At 45.4% G+C, this 18,359-nt stretch overlaps 1 protein-coding gene across 1 annotated transcript; it reads right to left on the bottom strand.

The window, feature by feature from the left end:
- Nucleotides 1-230: 230 nt before the first annotated feature.
- LOC124675252 (uncharacterized protein At1g66480-like) lies at nucleotides 231-2,980 on the bottom strand. The gene is made up of 2 exons (XM_047211323.1): nucleotides 2,153-2,980; nucleotides 231-509 (listed from the first exon to the last, which is right to left on the bottom strand). The coding sequence occupies exons 1-2, from the start codon at nucleotides 2,978-2,980 to the stop codon at nucleotides 465-467; spliced, it is 873 nt and encodes a 290-aa protein (XP_047067279.1). The 3' UTR covers nucleotides 231-464.
- Nucleotides 2,981-18,359: the final 15,379 nt, after the last annotated feature.

The following is an 18,359-nucleotide window of genomic DNA, read 5'->3' as shown; positions in this document are numbered from 1 at the left end:
TTTTTTCGAAAAAGAGAAGTCGAAAACTTTCAGCTCTATTCACATCCCTATTTACATCCTACGCTTGACATAGTCGCTGCTCTTGGTGAGCCCTCTTCTCGATGTCGGACAGTCGGAGGCCTCGAGTTAGTTTGGGAACTCATAGATCTTGTTGTTGTAGACTGCGTGAATCCCCCCGATTAACTGAGCTGGAGCCTTCGAGTTAGTCGATGCAGATATACCTAATACCTGACCGGTCTTTAGTTCTTCACCACTTATCCCCCTTTCACCATCTCCTTCTCCTTCACAATCTCTGCAAAATCCAAGACCCTGAAAGGAGGAAGAGTCGAGGCAGGAAACCATTCGCAACATCTCCGACTTCGGCTATCTGTGGTTGATCTTGTATAGCATCATGACAGGTTAAGCTGAAGGTGCACCAACATTCTTGCAATGTATTAGCTCCCCTCGTTTCAATGCAGGAACAGTCAGGCGATTATCTCGTCTGGTAAGGCGACGAACCGCGTTCGCTTCTGAAATACCCAAGAATTAAAGAATGGAAAATTAATCACACGAGAAAATGTCAGCAAAAGCGACGGCTAGCTCGTTCTAATATAAATGGTAAAGGTGTTAGGCAATAGTAGGAGAAAACGATGGGCCAAGATCTGATCAGCGAAGTACAGAGAAAGAAAATCAGATGACGAAGCCATTACTATGCACTTGCCAAATAACAAAGCAAAGGAAATCTGTAATGAAACGTAATGCTGATGTGATTTCCCTTATCTTCTAGACAGAAGATAAAAAAATAATTTGCTCGATTCTCATGATGATAGGGCTAACTTGAGTGACATAGTAGCATACTATGTCATGTCTTTATCAGAAAAGTAAGTATCATGTAACGATTGCATGCTCTGCCTAAGCTAGTTTAAAGGTTTATATTACCCTTCTGACTTTGAGGTGCTCAATAATGAATCAGATCAGTATGTTGCTACATTAGTGAGGGTGACTGCAAAGAATCGGCCAAAGAGGCACTAATGGGTACTGTATAATTCTGATGGAGCAACTTGTCCTGTTATGATCCTTGAAACTTTCTCTAATTGGTTACTTAGTTAGAGATGCGACTCTCGGCGTGGTTGTACTGCCACCATAAGTGTTTGAGCCGTACTTAAGTACGTCTAATGCAGTAATGCCTGGCCGTATGGGAATTCAAGATCATCCTGGGTACGTAACGCATAGACTTTCTACAAGTTAGACAATAGACAAACGTTCTACTTATTAGACACGTAGAAGAAACATCTATAGGCTGCTGTGTTGAATCCACAGATGAAGGATTATCCATAGGAATGAAATGCAAACTAGTCAACGCAGCAGTTTCAGATCGAAGTGGGAACAGAGCTATTAATCTGCGAAAATATCTGTTGACAACACTGAAGATTCAGAGATGCTTCGTTTTGAAAATTCAGCATTAGAAACATTTTTCAATGGTAGATGTACGACTGCTAGCGTAGTATGCTGGTCTTTTTGAGCATGATAATCAACGGTATTTTGTATCCACTTGAGGTCAAGTTCTGGAATCGACTTGAGGCACGCTAGACCCATCTACATCGCTTCTTCCTATGATGACTCCTCCCATATACGACTAACCTACTAACGGTGTATATGGTCAAGGAAAAGGAACATTGACAGCTTGGATTACTATCTTTTGGAGATGTCCGTGCGAAATGCAACACTTGATCGTTGCGATCTTCTAAATGTTCTTATGTTTAAAAAACCTTCTAAATTCTCAATTTTTAACTCGATCTCTGCGCGTACTTAAATTTGATGAGTCAATCTTGGAGAAATAAACAGATCCATAGCACAAAGTTGGGCTAGAGAATTCAGTTTGATATGATAAAAATGCTTCACAAAATAGCAGATTTTTTTTTATCATTGACTAAATTATGCCTAGTAAGTAGTAACTCGGCAAGCTTGACAAATGACGTACCATATGCGTCAATTCCTTTGCTTTCCGGAAACAACTAAATGCTTTATTTTTGTTTGAGAAACAACAACGAAATGCAGATGAAACGAAAACCAATACAAAAAGACCAACGTGTACGTATAATTTGTTTTGAATAGCTAGCAAGAATATACTGTATGATTCATAGTAAAAACTTTGAGCGAAGCAGGGAATTACCTCCTTCCGGCTGGGCTTGCCGCCCGGCGTGCCGGTCAGCGCGGACCACCTCTCGGCCGGCGTCTTCGCCGTCATGCCGGTATCTCTCTCCGGCGTGGGCATCATGAACCTGGCGCCCCACTCGGGCGTCGCGGCGAACCTCGGGCTCTGCTCCGGCGTCTGGGAGAACCTGCCGGCGCCCCAGTCGGGCGTGGGCACGAACCGCGGGCTGTGCTCGGGCGTCTGCGGGAGCCGAACGCCGGTGCCCCAGTCCGGCGTTGGCACGAACAGCGGGCTCCGCTCGGGCGTCCGTGGCGCGAACCTCTCCGGCGTAACGGCGCCGCTCCCGGCCGCGTTGGCGGCGCAGAGCTGCATGATCTTGGCGGCGGCCTCGGCGGAGTCCCGGCTCTCGCCCATGAGCTTGGCCAGCTGCGCCTTGGGCAGGCGCATCCGGAGCTGCACAGGCCCGCCGTCGGAGGCGGCTGGCGAGGCCGGCGCGGTGCCGGTGGGGAAAGTGAGGTCGGAGGTGGAGCGGCGCGTGAGCATGAGCGACTCGAGCCGCTCGCGCGCGCCGACGTGGAGCGCGCCGGACCAGGCGCGGCGCGGGGGCGCGACGGGCTTCGGCAGCGCGACGAGGAAGTAGAGCCGGCCCGGGCGGAGCAGCGCGTCGTGCTCCAGTGGGCGCGCTCGGACGCCGAGGAGCTTGACCTGCTCGGATTCGAGGAGCTGGAAGCCCGGGTGGTCGTGCAGCACCGCGCCCGCGTACGCCGGCGGCTTCACCCGGAACGCCGTGCCGTCCAGCTGCATCACCTTGGCGCCCTTCCGCCGGCCGCCGATGCTGTTGCCCATTGCCGGCTGCGTTCTCTCTGGAGTTAGGCCGCCTCCGCCACTAACCTCTGCTCTGCGCGGTGGGCGTGGCCGGCGGGTTGAGTTGGCGTTGTTCTTTGCGGTGTCTGCGTGTGGGAATTTAAAAGGTTTGGGAGTCAAAGCTTGTGTGGTGAGTCTTCGTGAGTACTGGGCTCGACATGGACGGGAGCTAGGGGCGTCCAGGAAGCCGCCCCGCCCAATAAGCAGAACGTTTTTTTTTTTAACACGAAACACACTCGTATACCATTATTAGGACATGGCTAATCGGTTTCAGTGGATTGCAGGATGCCTACCTATCACTCAGGAAAAATGAAAACACGTTTTTGACCGTCCCATTATGTAGTTCTAGAATCAAATCAGTAACTTCGAGCCAAGTGTGATGTTATCTTCTACTCCCTCCTATGCCATTTAACTGACAGACCTAGGCTAGGCTTGCATGCATGCATTTTTGTACGGTGTCCGTGTGAATTATTTCGGGTCCAAGGTACTCTGTAGTATAAGTGTACTGGTCTGAACATTTTCCATATTTTTTAAAATATATTATCCGAAATCTGCCCTTACAAGACCATCTTTACAAGAAAAAGAAATAAAATACATGTTCCTCAAAAATTTAGCACCATCTTCCGCATCGCTCGACGGCACGCCGTGAACACATATCGATGCCACCTTTGCGCCTCTGGCATTGCAAAGATCGTGTCGGAGAAAGCTTGAAAAATCCAGGCGCTTGTAGGAGCAGCGATTGAGAAGTCGTCGACGTAAACCAGAAGGTGCCGGCGACCACGATATAAAAGATCGCTCTCCGGAGAAATTAGTACGGAGAAGGGCCGGGAGATGTTCCCAGTTTCGGCCCGACGTAGATTGGTGACTCCAAACTCACAAGTTCCAGCCAACAAGCAGAGATTCGTTGCCGCAGGCCGGGAAGACGAACTACGGCCGTTGAGGCGACGAGGTCGCGGTGTCTAAAAATAAAAGCAGTTACATAATGAAAGGAATTTTGGAATTGAAATTGCACTTCAAATTGGAAATGAATCTTGTTGTTATAGATTGAAATTCCACTTCATGTAATTTTCAATTTTGCTAGGTATTTTGGGTGCAAAACTTATTCTAACATTACGAAATTATATTGCACTTTTGAACAAAAAAAAACATAAAGCAACATTTATTTAATGGAGTCTTGCATATTCTCATATTTGTTCGTCTCCGCCACACCTCAAATTTAATCCTGCATCCGTGACTGATCATACATGCCCCTTACACTAGATGGATGGATGCCTAACTATCACGCGGAAAATTTGTTTTATAAACTATCGTTGGTAATAATAAGAACACGTTTTTGACCGCCCAATTATGTAATTTCAGAATCAAAGCAGTGACTTTTGAGTAACTTCAAGCAAAGTAAAACATAATTGCGATGCTATCTTCCAAGTGTGTTCTGGTCTGAAATGTTTTGATATTTTTAGTGCCGTAAAGTGTACTATGTTTGCTTCAGCCCTTGGCGGTCCAGACGTAAAATTTAGATTAGCCAGCTACTTTCTGCGCAGAACTGACTGCGTGCCTAATTTGACAGGAGGAAATTAAGAGATTTCCACCATTAGCATTGCATGCGTCCATGACACAGCTTCTCCGGTCGAAATCCGTCCCTGCCCCTGTGAACTCCTCCGTGGCCAATTTTATCTCTACCGTCATATTAAATCCTAAACGTTGATGTCGCACCAGTAACTAATAACTTTGCCATTAACTAGTGTGTTGTTCATAGTACGTGGTCTGATCTGATTGTCTCGCAGCTAGTTAATGGCATTCGATCGAGCAACACGCTTACCACGCCGCCGTGATGGCCACGGCGGACACCCAGCCGCCGAGCCCGGATGGTGGGTCTTCCTTTTTGCGGACGCCCGTCACGGCACGTCGGCATGGGATCGGCGGCGGCGGCGGCGCATCGTGTTAATGAAGCCGTAGCCGCCTAGCTACCACGCTGCCGGTGGGTTTGTTTCGTCGGATCGGGTGCTGGCCGGGAGCAGTCCATCTTCGAAGGACTGTAGACTCTAGTCTTGTCTTGCTGCGGCGTTGGTGTGTGTGTACATCTTCGAAGAGTATCCATCCTCCGGTCGCGAAAAGGAGGTGTGTAACATGGTCGATTTCTCATTTTGAAGGCTACGTGCATAGCGTGCATGTCCGAATACCTGTGCCACATGAATTCATACGAAATACCTCTCTCAAATTTCCATGAATTCTAGTTTTCTCAAAGTAAAACTCTTAACAGAAAAATTTATAGCAGGATATATTTATAGCTGCTAACAATACATGGTAGATATGCATAATTTATCTCCAACTGTTACAAAATAAAATCTAAGAAACAACTAGCAAATCTTTGAGGCTGTCAAATTCCTTCTTCTTCTTTCATGACACAATCTTGTAGGCACAAGAAGTAAAGGAAGAAAACTACCACACCCCAACCTAATATGTTCAAAACACCATTTTTTATTGAAAACTCAACTCAGACATCAAAAATTTCCCTCTCCTCCTGATGTCGATGAGACTGGCCGGAGGAGAGGAAACCGACTTATGGCTGAGGTGGAGGCGGCGGGTAGGTTTAGAGGAGGGAGAAAGACCCTACACAACGGAGAGAAGATGTAGCTCGTTACATTAGCTCGTCATATTCACACACTACATGCTCGTTTGATTCACATGATTTTCATAACACGGGAATAGGAAAACCACGGGATTGGAATGGCATGTCCTCTCCAATCCTATAGAATTATGGATCTACAAAGTGTTTGATAGAATAGGAAATCCAATAAAATTGTAGAAAGAGGTTGGAGTGAAGGTAAATTTTCGTACGAAACATAGTGCGAATGAATCCTTTATAGGAATTCTAAAGGTTTGTAATCCTGTGGATCAAATGACCTTTATAAAATAATCATATGGTTCCAATTCCTACAAAAATCTTAATCAATTCCTTTGAATCAAACAAGTCCTACATTGTATGCTGACTCTGGACCGATTTTTTTTTTGGTTCTCGGGCAACCTTTTTTTACCAGAAGTCACCACAACTAACGGGGGTGCTATGAAATCTCAAAAATCCTGGTAATTAATGATCCAAATTATTTTGAACAATAATTTAAATTCAAATATTTTAAACATAAAAAATAAGAAATTTTACTATCCCAAATAGACAATAGTGCTTGCATAGCAGAGCGGTAAGGACTATGCCCTTTTAACCGCCCTTTCGAACCCTCATCTGTACGGAGTAATTATTTTTATTGTCAACCCAGAGCAACAAACCACCAAATTACCAGCCCAGTCTATCTCTATTAGGAACAAGATTTTTTATTTTCATTGAAATTTGGAAATTTCAGCCGAGAAAGAAAAACCCTCTTGACTGATTGAGGCAGCAACGTAGAACGAGTCTTTCGCCACCAAATACTGCTATGCCACGACTGGCCTGAGAATTGGGACCTACCAATCAAAAGTAGGCCGCTACTAGGAGTAGCGTAGACCACGTGTTTTTCGTCTCTGTACCTTGCGAGGAGGATGACATACGCTCGGTCGTCACGACGCACATTCGGCAGGAGCTAGCTAGCAAAGAAGAACATCTCCCGGTGTAAAAGCCATCTCTTGGTTTTGGTCTGGTGTGGTTTATATGGATCTCGTCGTTTTCGCCTGTTGCACCTGCACAGACGTCTCCCCGGCGAGCCTAAATTAACTAGGACGGCGCCGTTGTCTCTCCTTTCCGTTTCGATCAGGCCTCACTCTTTGTGGTAGCCAGTTAACGACTTTGAGGCAGATACGTGCGGGCGTGAGGTGTGACACGCCGGCGTGTGGCGGCGGCGGCAGCGGCCTGAGCAATCAATCGAACGGCAAGGTTGAAATTAGCCTGCGGAGCAACACCAGCAGGGCGGACAGGTGGCGTTAGAGTCGCAACTCTTTGCCTCATTCTCGCGAGCGCAGGTCATGGATCTCGACCTGCGTGTTCGGTTGGGCCCGAACGTCTTAATCTCACGCGCGCAGACAGTTTATAATCCAGGCATGCCTGAGTTCGTTGCAATTTCTGGCTCGGTTGCTATGTGTTTGTTGGTGCCGATAATTATTCTCTCGGTCTTAAAAAGGTTTATTTTGCAAGGTCTTTTATGATAATTTTGATCATTAATATATGTAGAAAAATGTAAATCGCCAAAAGGGTATCGTGGTATTGTTTAATCTCAGTCATCATACCTCTAATTCCGAACAGGTATCGTTGAATCTCAGCCGTTCTTGTATTTTACTTAGGAAAATGTTTCAGTTTTAGGGGTCTATAAAAGCACAAGCTGTAGAAAATTATACTATCCTCCGTCCCAAATTAATTGTCTCAAGTTTGTTAAAATATGGATGCATCAAGACACTAAAACATGTCTAGATACATCCATATTTAAAAAAATTGGGGACAACTAATTTGGGACGGAGGGAGTATTAAGTTTCAGAATCTATAAATGGTATCAATGCATTCGTCTTGCAAATCCTGCGCATATTTGATGCATATTTATACAAAATTTGTGGACGTGCTACAACTGTAGATCATATCCCAAGTTATAATTTTTTTTTGAAAAACGAAATTTAAGGACGCATTACATTTTAGAAGGAAGGGATTATGTTCGTATCTGTTGTCTATCAACATGTACTAGTCGTTCCACACCATCTCATGTCGTAAAATTTTGAGGCTCATATACGAACTTATGATGTGTTCTTTTGCACCCCACACGTTAATGAGTTTGTGATTCCCGTGTCTACTTCAAGATGTTGGCTTCTTCATCTCTATATCTCTCATGATCATTTTCTTTTTGTTAGTCTACCAATTCGTGATGGTGTCTACACGAAAAAGATCGAGATTGATGGTGTTACTCTACTCCAAGCTTCCTTACCTATATTTTTTATTTATTTCATTTCTATGTTTGGAGTTTGTAGACAAACCTCGTCAGATTCGTCGCACGTGATGGACCTTTCAAACTTCAGTTGACTAGTAGCTTCATCTCGTTGTTCTCCACAACTCTCACGTCACTATGGAAAAAGTCAAGGTGCCGACGACTTTTCGTCTGGGCCAAAGACACATGGTTCAAACAGAAAAATGGCAACTTGTGCCGACAGCCACTGTCGGCAAAGGCCTAGTTTGGCCGTCGGCACCAGAAAGCGTTGGCACAGGGGTGTCCATAGTGACGGTGAGACAACCAGGCCGTCGGCATAGGGGTCTCCGCAGTGACGGTGAGATAACTAGGCCATCGGCAAAGGATTTTGTTTCTCCACGCACCCCGCTAGGAATTGCCTTTTCAGTTTTCAAAAAAAATATAAGAAAATGTTACAAATTTCAAAAAATAAAATCCTTTGAGATGATCATGTATTATGTGGTCTAGTTGTTCGGAAAATTAACAAACATGAATTTTGATATATTATGCAAAATGGCGTCATATTTCGGTAAAACGGTGTTTTTGGTTGCATACGAACCTCCGATGATGAAAAAATTATATAAGAATATATCTACTCAAAATTTTACATCCGAATTCAAACGCCTATGGTCGTTTAGCCAATTTTTAGATTCCCTAGAATAAAAATTGAAACATTAGTTTTTCTAGCTTTTAGATTTTGATAAAAGAGTATTTTATTGTTTCAAGATTTATTCATTAAAAGAAAATAATGTATTCGTGGTTCATTAGTCAAATAATTGTTTGGAATTCCAATAATATAGAAGTGTGATGTCATGATCCAAGGGTTAATAGGATTGATAGGCTACTATTGTCAACAAAGAAAACTGCTCTGCCAGAAGCGCATCCGGAAGAAACGAAGAAGTTAAGTATGCTGGTATAGGAGCGGTGTGAGGATGGGTGATAGAGTGGGAAGTTTGACTATTAATAAGTAATGTGATAAGGACATCCCTACCTCACTACTACCTCCGTCATTACCAATTGAAGATGAACCTGCTGTGAAGCTCAAGTCCAATGAAGTCAGGATTGGACCAATGACACGAGCTCGTGCGAAGCTACTTAAGCAACAGGTGAACTTGTTCCTAAACGATACCTTGATTGATGAGAACTTTATACTACCTAAGTCCTATTACTTATGTATCATCAGGTATGAAGAGGATACAAGCATCGCACGAGGAGGAGAGGAGCAGCTGGACGTGAAGATGGACGTGAAGCTGGACAAGGAGCTGGACATGAAGATATCTCATGAACGCGCGAGGGAGGAGCGGGAGGCATGCGCGTGAGGAGAAGACGACGTCCAGGCCAGTCCAGCACCCGGTCAGACCGGCCTCCAGACCGGCCAGTCCGATCCCTGGCTCGGTTGACCGGTCGCCAACCGGCCGCCAACCGGAAGGGACGCATCGTACCGGGCAGAAACCGGAAAGTTGCAAAGTTTCCGGTTGCCGCCCGGTTGACCGGACGCCAGACCGGCTGCTGGCGTGTAGTCAACAACTTCCTTGTGACGGTAAAGCACACGTCCGTTGGGAACCCCAAGAGGAAGGTATGATGCGCACAGCGGCAAGTTTTCCCTCAGAAAAGAAACCAAGGTTTATCGAACCAGTAGGAGCCAAGAAGCACGTGAAGGTTGTTGGTGGAGGAATGTAGTGCGGCGCAACACCAGTGAAACCGGCGCCAATGTGGAACCTGCACAACACAATCAAAGTACTTTGCCCCAACGTAACAGTGAGGTTGTCAATCTCACCGGCTTGCTGAAAACAAAGATTAAGCGTATCGAGTGGAAGATGGTGTTTGTTTGCAAAGAACAGTAAAAATCGTAGAATGTATTCAGATGTAAAAAAATGGACCGGGGTCCACAGTTCACTAGAGGTGTCTCTCCAATAAGATAACTAACATGCTGGGTGAACAAATTACAGGCGGACAATTGACAAATAAGAATTCAATACATATCAACGATGATTACTATGTGATTTAATCAGGGCATTACGACAAAGTACATAGACCGCTATCCAGCATGCATCTATGCCTAAATAATCCACCTTCAGGTTATCATCCGAACCCCTTCCGGTATTAAGTTGTAAACAACAGATAATTGCATTAAGTATGGTGCGTAATGTAATCAACACAAATATCCTTAGACAAAGCATCGATGTTTTATCCCTAGTAGCAACAGCACACCCGCAACCTTAGAACTTTACGTCACTCGTCCCAGCATTAAATGGAGGCATGAACCCACTATCGAGCATAAATACTCCCTCTTGGAGTTACAAGTATCAACTTGGCCAGAGCCTCTACTAGCAACGGAGAGCATGCAAGAACATAAACAACACATATATGATAGATTGATAATCAACTTAACATAATATTCTATATTCATCGGATCCCGCCAAACACAACATGTAGCATTACAAATAGATGATCTTGATCATGTTAGGCAGCTCACAAGATCTAAACAATGATAGCACAAGCGGAGAAGACAACCATCTAGCTACTGCTATGGACCCATAGTCCAAGGATGAACTACTCACGCATCAATCCGGAGGCGGGCATGATGATGTAGAGCCCCTCCGGTGATGATTCCTGATACGTCCAAAACGTATCTACCTTCCCGAACACTTTTGCTATTGTTTTGCCTCTAATTTGTGTATTTTGGATGCAACTAACACGGACTAACGCTGTTTTCAGCAGAACTGTTCTGGTGTCTCGTTTTTGTGCAGAAATCCAACTTTCAGGAAAAACCTCGGAATTTATACAGAAGGCCCTATTTTCCCAGAAGACTCACGGAGCCAGAAGGGCAAGTCAGGTGGAGGCCCGAGGGCCCCACACCCTAGGGCGGCGCGGCCCAGGAGGGGGGCTGAAAGGATCGTATGCCGCACCTAGAGGGGGGGAGGGTGAATAGGTGCTAACCAATTTTTAGTTCTTTTTCAATTTAGGTTTGACACAAAGGTAAATTCTCTAGATATGCAACTAAGTGAATTTACCTATATGACAAGGTTATCAACTAAGCAAGATATAGCTACGCAATATATAGGAGATAGAGTGGGATAGAGGTAACCGAGAGTGTAGCACGCGTTGACACGGAGATGATTCCCGTAGTTCCCTTCCTTTGCAAGAAGGTACGTCTACGTTTGGAGGAGTGTGGTTGCTACGCAAGCCAAACCAACAGCCACGAAGGCTTCACTCGGATCTCCCGTGAGCAACGCCACGAAGGCCTAGCCCACTTCCACTAAGGGATTTCCTCGAGGCGGAAACCGGGCCTTTACAAGGTTCTTGGGGCACACATCCACAACTGAATTGGAGGCTCCCAAATCTGTAACAATACAACAATCAACAACAACACATCAACACAAATCAACTAGAGAACCAAATGGGAACACTAGCATGAGATCCCTCAAACAAATGAGGGGGAAATGAAAAACGCTTCGGTGAGGATGTAGATCGGTGGCTTCTCCTTCGAATCTCCAAAGATCAAGAGATTTGGTTGGGGGAGGAAGGAGATCTTGCAAATCTTGTGTTTCTTGAGGTGGCTCTAATGGTGGTGTAGCTTGGCAGAATTCTTGAGCAATGATTGAGCAAAGGGGTAAGGAAGAAGAAGAGGGGTATAAATACCCCTCCCCAAAATCCAACCGTTGAGCCTTCCGGGGGGCCGGATAATCCGGCCTAAGTTAGGGCCGGATAATCCGTCCCCCGGATAATCCGGCCTCCAGGTACAAAACCATGACAATGTCCGGTCAAATGTCCGGCCCCATACCAGAGCCACTTTTCTTCAGGTCCTTAGCCGTTTTCGAGGGGGCCGGATATTCTTGAAATGTCCGGCCCGGATAATCCGGCCCTGGGACAAAACCAGGACAATATCCGGGCAAATGTCCGGCCCCCATACTGAGCTGATTTCCCTCAGGTCCTTAGCCAAAATTCTGGGGGCCGGATATTTTGGAAATATCCGGCCCGGATTATCCGGCCTGATGAACTTTTTCTGATTTTCTTTGACAGCACTGACCACATCCAACACACACACAAATGTATCTATATAATCCCTGTACCACTTAACCAAACATTAGTATATCACGTACATTGACATCAAACACTCAAAACATAATATGAGAGATGTTCTTTCAATCTCCCCCTTTTTGGTGTTTGATGACAATATACGGATTTGCAAGAGAATCACTATAGAGACAAGCATAATGGCAAAATATAGAGGCACTCCCCCTACATGTGTGCATATAAGTAATTTGCATTTGAATACAAATACACAAAACATAGGAGCAAGGTGCCTCAACACAAGAGGTATCCATCATGAGCTCTAACAAGAGACATAAACAAAAATGAAGTTGAGATAGGATGCTAGAAACCATACCCATGTGTAGATATATGATACGGAGATATAGCATCACACATAACATAATAGTCTTGATCTCAACATATAGAAATCCGAAAACCATAACAATGTCTCACACCACATAGCACATAGTTTTAAACGGAACACCAACCAAAGCAAATAGTTCAAATAAAATGGAACACAAGCAATAAAGGAATGGTAAACGCATATGCTTGTGCCCAAACCATGCAAATCCCCGAGAGAGTTCCTAATAGAACACTTCTCCCCCTTTGGCATCGAAACGCCAAAAAGGGGACAAGCGCGATGCTACTCGCCCCATGGGGATCACTCGGAGACATCTTCATCATCGGACGCGGATGGCACTTCTTCTTCTTCTTCTTCTTCTTCTTCATCAGTGTCAGGTGCATCCGGAGAGCGGCGAGTGAGACTGGACCTTTGAAGGCAACTATCGAGATCACTCCACTGAACCTGTGCAGAATGCCACCCACTGTAACCTGGGTGAGCAGGGGGCTGAGGAGGGGGTCCTTGCTCACCACTGAGCTTGTGCAGAATGACCGCCTGAGTGTGCTTAATCTCAGCCCGCTCCCGGCTGGCCGCAAAGTTCTCCTTATGAATCTCAATGTTCATGCAGAGGATGTAACGCTGAAATCAACTGAGCATGTTCACTTGTTTCTTCATTGCAGGTAGGTCAGAATGGCGAGCAGGAGCAAATCCACTAGAACGAGCATCACCCATGAAGGAGTCAGGTGGAGGTACAACAGAAGAGACAGGCTTAAGCTTGTAGGGCTTCTTGATAGAGTGCTTCACCAAAGGGTAACCGCTCAAGTCTTCACCACGCCCGCCGGCAATGTTGTTGATGAGGAGCTGGATGTAGGGCGCATAAGGTATAGTAGTGCGGGAGACCATGGTATCATGAATCTCATGGAAGATGTAGTCCATGATATCAAAAGAGAAGTTATGTTCCTCATTCTCATCACGAGCACACCGAAGGCTGAGGCACATGAGATCCACAAGAGATCCCTGGATTGCATCATTATTACCACCACTAGGAGCGATGGTGGACCGAAAGAACCGGAGTAGCTGACCATAGATGGGAAGCAGCCCCTTTGTCGTTCCCACTTTTCCAGCAGATGTATAGAGATCAAACATTGCATTCTTTTCTGCCCTCTGAGGTCCATGGAGACGACGGCCTTCATCCGCAGGAACTCCAAGAATAGCAGCGAAACGACGCAAGGTGGCACTGCAGTGAGTGGAGCCAGACATCCATTCCATAGTACGGTCCACATCTTTCTTGATGGCCAATGTAGCGAAGAACTGCTTCACCAACTCTGGGCTGTAGTCACAACGAATCTTCATCAAATCCTGTAAGCCCAACCTGCCGGTCACCCAGATGGCATCCTCAATGTGATTGTTGATTGCCAGAACGTCCACATCGATAGCTTGCATGGGACGTAAATTCTTCATGGGCTCATAGATATCCTTATAGATGAACTCCTGTTCCATGCACCAGTATTTTCTGCCCTCTGTCTCTTCATCCCTTGGGAGGTCTTCATACCAGTTCTTTAAGCGGAGAGCAGAATAAGAAATAGAGTCCATGGTCTTGTAGTTTTCCCTAGTTGCCTTGTTCTTGTGTCTAGATGAGGTTGACTTGCGAGGAGCGTTGGACACGAACTCATCACTTGAACGATCAGCCCTTGGGCGTCTCCGAGAGGTACCCCGAGAAGAACGACCTGAGACTAGCAAAGATGAATAGCAAAGAGAGGATGATGCTCATCAGTCATGTAAGATACGATGAATGTACTCGAGAAACATACTATAAGTTGGTACAAGTCTAGACATGGTAGATTGAATCAAAACTGCATAGGCGATGAAGCTCCAGGCCGGATAATCCGGTGCCCCAAGGGGGCGGATAATCCGGCCAGACCGGATAATCCGGTCCTCGCGGGGGCCGGATAATCCAGCCCTGCGAATCTAGCAGAAATTGCAATCAACAACATGTCTATGAAAAGATCGGCCTTAAAGGATGCAAGAGAAGTATACTACAAACAATTTGGAACAACTAGACACCAAATCCACTAAGAAAATAGCACATACAAATCACAACACCTAGGGTTAGGGATTGTGAGTCATACCCGCATCCATTGCGAAAGCCGCTTGGAGGAGAAGGTAGCTAGGAGGGAGGAGCACCCGATCCACCCAAAAACTCTGGGAGGGAGTGGACGGGGCAACTCCGGCGAGGAGGAGAGGCTCCGGCAATCTTGAGAGGAAAGAGAGGAGAGAGAGGCGCGTGGGGGTGGTCTGAACCGTTTCCCCCCCCCCGCGGCCTCGTCCTCAGCCCTTTCAAGATCAGCCCAGGCCGGATAATCCGGCCCTAGTTTAGGGCGGATAATCCGGCCGGGCCGGATTTTCCGGGTCGCCTGGGGGGCGGATTATCCGGTGTTCTGGAGAGTTTCAGAACACCGCCAATCCAGCCTATCTTTCTTTGGTTATTTGCGGACTCATATGTGGTGCAATAGAGAATCACCTCACATATAAGATGCATATTTACCAATAAGATGGGGCAACCTAGATCATCCGACCGACAAACCTCAAACTCCAAGTTTTTTATCAAACATGACAAATGAGTGATACGTCTCCAACGTATCGATAATTTCTTATGTTCCATGCTACTTTATTGATGATACCTACATGTTTTATGCACATTATATGTCATATTTATGCATTTTCTGGAACTAACCTATTAACAAGATGCCGAAGAGCCAGTTGCTTGTTTTCTGCTGTTTTTGGTTTCAGAAATCCTAGTAAAGAAATATTCTCGGAATTGGACGAAACTTTCGCCCGTGGTCCTATTTTTGCACGAAGCTTCCGAAGACCGAAGACCTAACGAAGTGGGGCCACGAGGCAGCCAGGGGTGGCCGGCGCGGCCCAGGCCCTGGCCGCGCCGACCTATCCCCTGGGCCCCTCGTGTGGCCCCTCGCGTTGACCCTCCGCCTACTTAAAGCTTCCGTCGCGAAAACCCCAGTACCGAGAGCCACGATACGGAAAACCTTACAGAGCCGCCGCCATCGCGAAGCCAAGATCTGGGGGACAGGAGTCTCTGTTCCGGCACCCTGCCGGAGCGGGGAAGTGCCCCCGGAAGGCTTCTCCATCGACACCGCTGCCATCTCCACCGCCATCTTCATCACCGCTGCCGCTCCCATGAGGAGGGAGTAGTTCTCCATCGAGGCTCGGGGCTGTACCGGTAGCTATGTGGTTAATCTCTCTCCTATGTAATTCAATACAATGATCTCATGAGCTGCTTTACATGATTGAGATTCATATGAGTTTGTATCACAATTTATCTATGTGCTACTCTAGTGATGTGTTATTAAAGTAGTTTTATTCCTCCTGCATGTGTGCAAAGGTGACGAGTGCGTGCACCGTGTTAGTACTTGGTTTATGCTATGATCATGATCTCTTGAAGATTGCGAAGTTAACTATTGCTATGATAATATTGATGTGATCTATTCCTCCTACATATGCATGAAGGTGACAAGGTGTGCATGCTATGCTAGTACTTGGTTTAGTCGTTTTGATCTATCTTACACTTAAGGTTACTAAAATATGAGCATTATTGTGGAGCTTGTTAACTCCGGCATTGAGGGTTCGTGTAATCCTACGCAATGTGTTCATCATCCAACAAAAGTGTAGAGTATGCATTTATCTATTCCGTTATGTGATCAATGTTGAGAGTGTCCACTAGTGAAAGTGTAATCCCTAGGCCTTGTTCCTAAATACTGCTGCGTTACTACTGCTTGTTTCATCGTTTTATCGTGTTACTATCGCTGCAATACTACCACCATCAACTACACGCCAGCAAGCTATTTTCTGGCACCGTTGCTACTGCTCATATATATTCATACCACCTGTATTTCACTATCTCTTCGCCGAACTAGTGCACCTATTTGGTGTGTTGGGGACACAAGAGATTTCTTGCTTTGTGGTTGCAGGGTTGCATGAGAGGGATATCTTTGACCTCTTCCTCCCTGAGTTCGATAAACCTTGGGTGATCCACTTAAGGGAAACTTGCTGCTGTTCTACAAACCTCTGCACTTGGAGGCCCAACACTGTCTACAGGAAAGGAGGGGGAACGTAGACATCAATGAGCAAGATGGAAATGGCTTATAGATGAGTGTAGGCTTAGGTTTAGAGGAAACAAACTGTTAATGGTACATGATCACTCAAGTTTGCAAGATATGAGCAAATAAGGCCAAACTAGAGTGATTTCCCATAAGAACATGGAGTTGTCAAATAAAAAGGCGATAAGATCCAAATAACTCCAACTCTTCTCAAAGAAGAGTGTGGTGGCCTAGGCCACCATATATGAGTGTTATGGCATGGCACCGCGAAGATATATCTTGGGCCCAAAACCACTACTCATCATTGAAGCTCACATATCATTATATTATATAAAGAGAATGATTTTATTTAATGTTGGCATTATGGGGGGAGGGATAGCTCAATAGTTTAAACCGCACTCCCCTATTTCTATGCCCACATCTAAACCAAATAAAGTTTTGAGACAAAGGTGTGTTTGCAAGATGGTCAAGCTATACTCCTTGAATCAATGATATTTAGCTCATTCCTCAAATAAGAGAACCTTGCTTCATCAAGAGGCTTCATGAATATATCGGCAAGTTGATCTTTGGTAGGAACATAGATAAGCTCAATATCACCACGGGCAACATGATCCCTAATGAAATGATTTCGGATCTCAATATGCTTCGTTCTTGAATGTTGCACCGGATTATAGGCAATCTTGATGGCACTTTCATTGTCACATAATAGAGGCACTTTGTCACAAATGACACCATATTCCTTTAAAGTTTGCCTCATCCATAACAATTGAGTGCATCCACTTGCGGCGGCAACATATTCGGCTTCGGCGGTGGAGAGAGATATACAATTTTGCTTCTTAGAAGACCAACACACCAAGGACCTACCAAGAAATTGGCAAGCCCCGGAAGTTGATTTCCTATCATCCTTGTCCCCCGCCCAATCCGCATCGGTATATCCATTGAGAATAAAGCTTGAGCCTTTGGGGTACCAAATACCATATCTTGGGGTATCAACCAAATATCTAAAGATTCTTTTGAGAGCCATCATGTGGCTCTCCTTAGGAGAAGCTTGATACCTTGCACACACACCAACACTCAACACTATGTCCGGTCTAGATGCACAAAGGTAAAGCAAGGATCCAATCATGGAGCGATATACCTTTTGATCCACCTCTTTACCATTGGGATCTAGTGCAAGATGACATTTGGTAACCATAGGAGTGGCCACACCCTTCAACTCGGTCATCTTGAACCTCTTGAGCATGTCTTGGAGATATTTTGCTTGATTGATGAAGGTTCCTTCTCTCAATTGCTTGATCTCAAAACCAAGGAAGAACTTCATCTCTCCCATCATAGACATCTCAAACCTATCGGTCATAAGCTTTGAAAATTCATCATTGAAAGCTTTGTTAGTAGAGCCAAAGATAATATCATCAACATATAATTGGCAAACGAAAAGCTCCCCATTAACCCTCTTAGTAAAAAGAGTGGGATCGATTAGCCCAACATCAAACCCACGGTCTACCAACAATTCTTTAAGGTGCTCGTACCAAGCTCTAGGAGCTTGTTTGAGACCATAAAGTGCTTTATCAAGCTTGTAGACATGGTTAGGAAAGTTGAGATCCTCAAACCCCGGGGTTGCTTAACATAAACCTCTTCATGCAAAGGACCATTAAGAAATGCACTTTTAACATCCATTTGTTGTAACTTAAAGTTATGATGCGATGCATAAGCAAGAAGGATACGGATGGACTCAAGACGAGCCACGGGAGCATAGGTCTCTCCAAAGTCAATTCCTTCAACTTGAGAGAAACCTTGAGCCACCAATCTTGCCTTGTTCCTCACAACATTTCCAAACTCATCTTGCTTGTTCTTGAATATCCATTTAGTGCCTATAACATTGCGGCACTCCTTTGGCTTCTCTACTAAGGTCCATACTTTGTTGCGCTTGAAGTTGTTGAGTTCTTCGTGCATAGCTT

The sequence above is a fragment of the Lolium rigidum genome, chromosome 1, assembly GCF_022539505.1.
Source record: "Lolium rigidum isolate FL_2022 chromosome 1, APGP_CSIRO_Lrig_0.1, whole genome shotgun sequence".
Classification (NCBI taxonomy): domain Eukaryota; kingdom Viridiplantae; phylum Streptophyta; class Magnoliopsida; order Poales; family Poaceae; genus Lolium; species Lolium rigidum.
The sequence above is the reverse complement of the archived record's forward strand: the minus strand, read 5'-3'. Positions and strand labels throughout refer to the sequence as shown.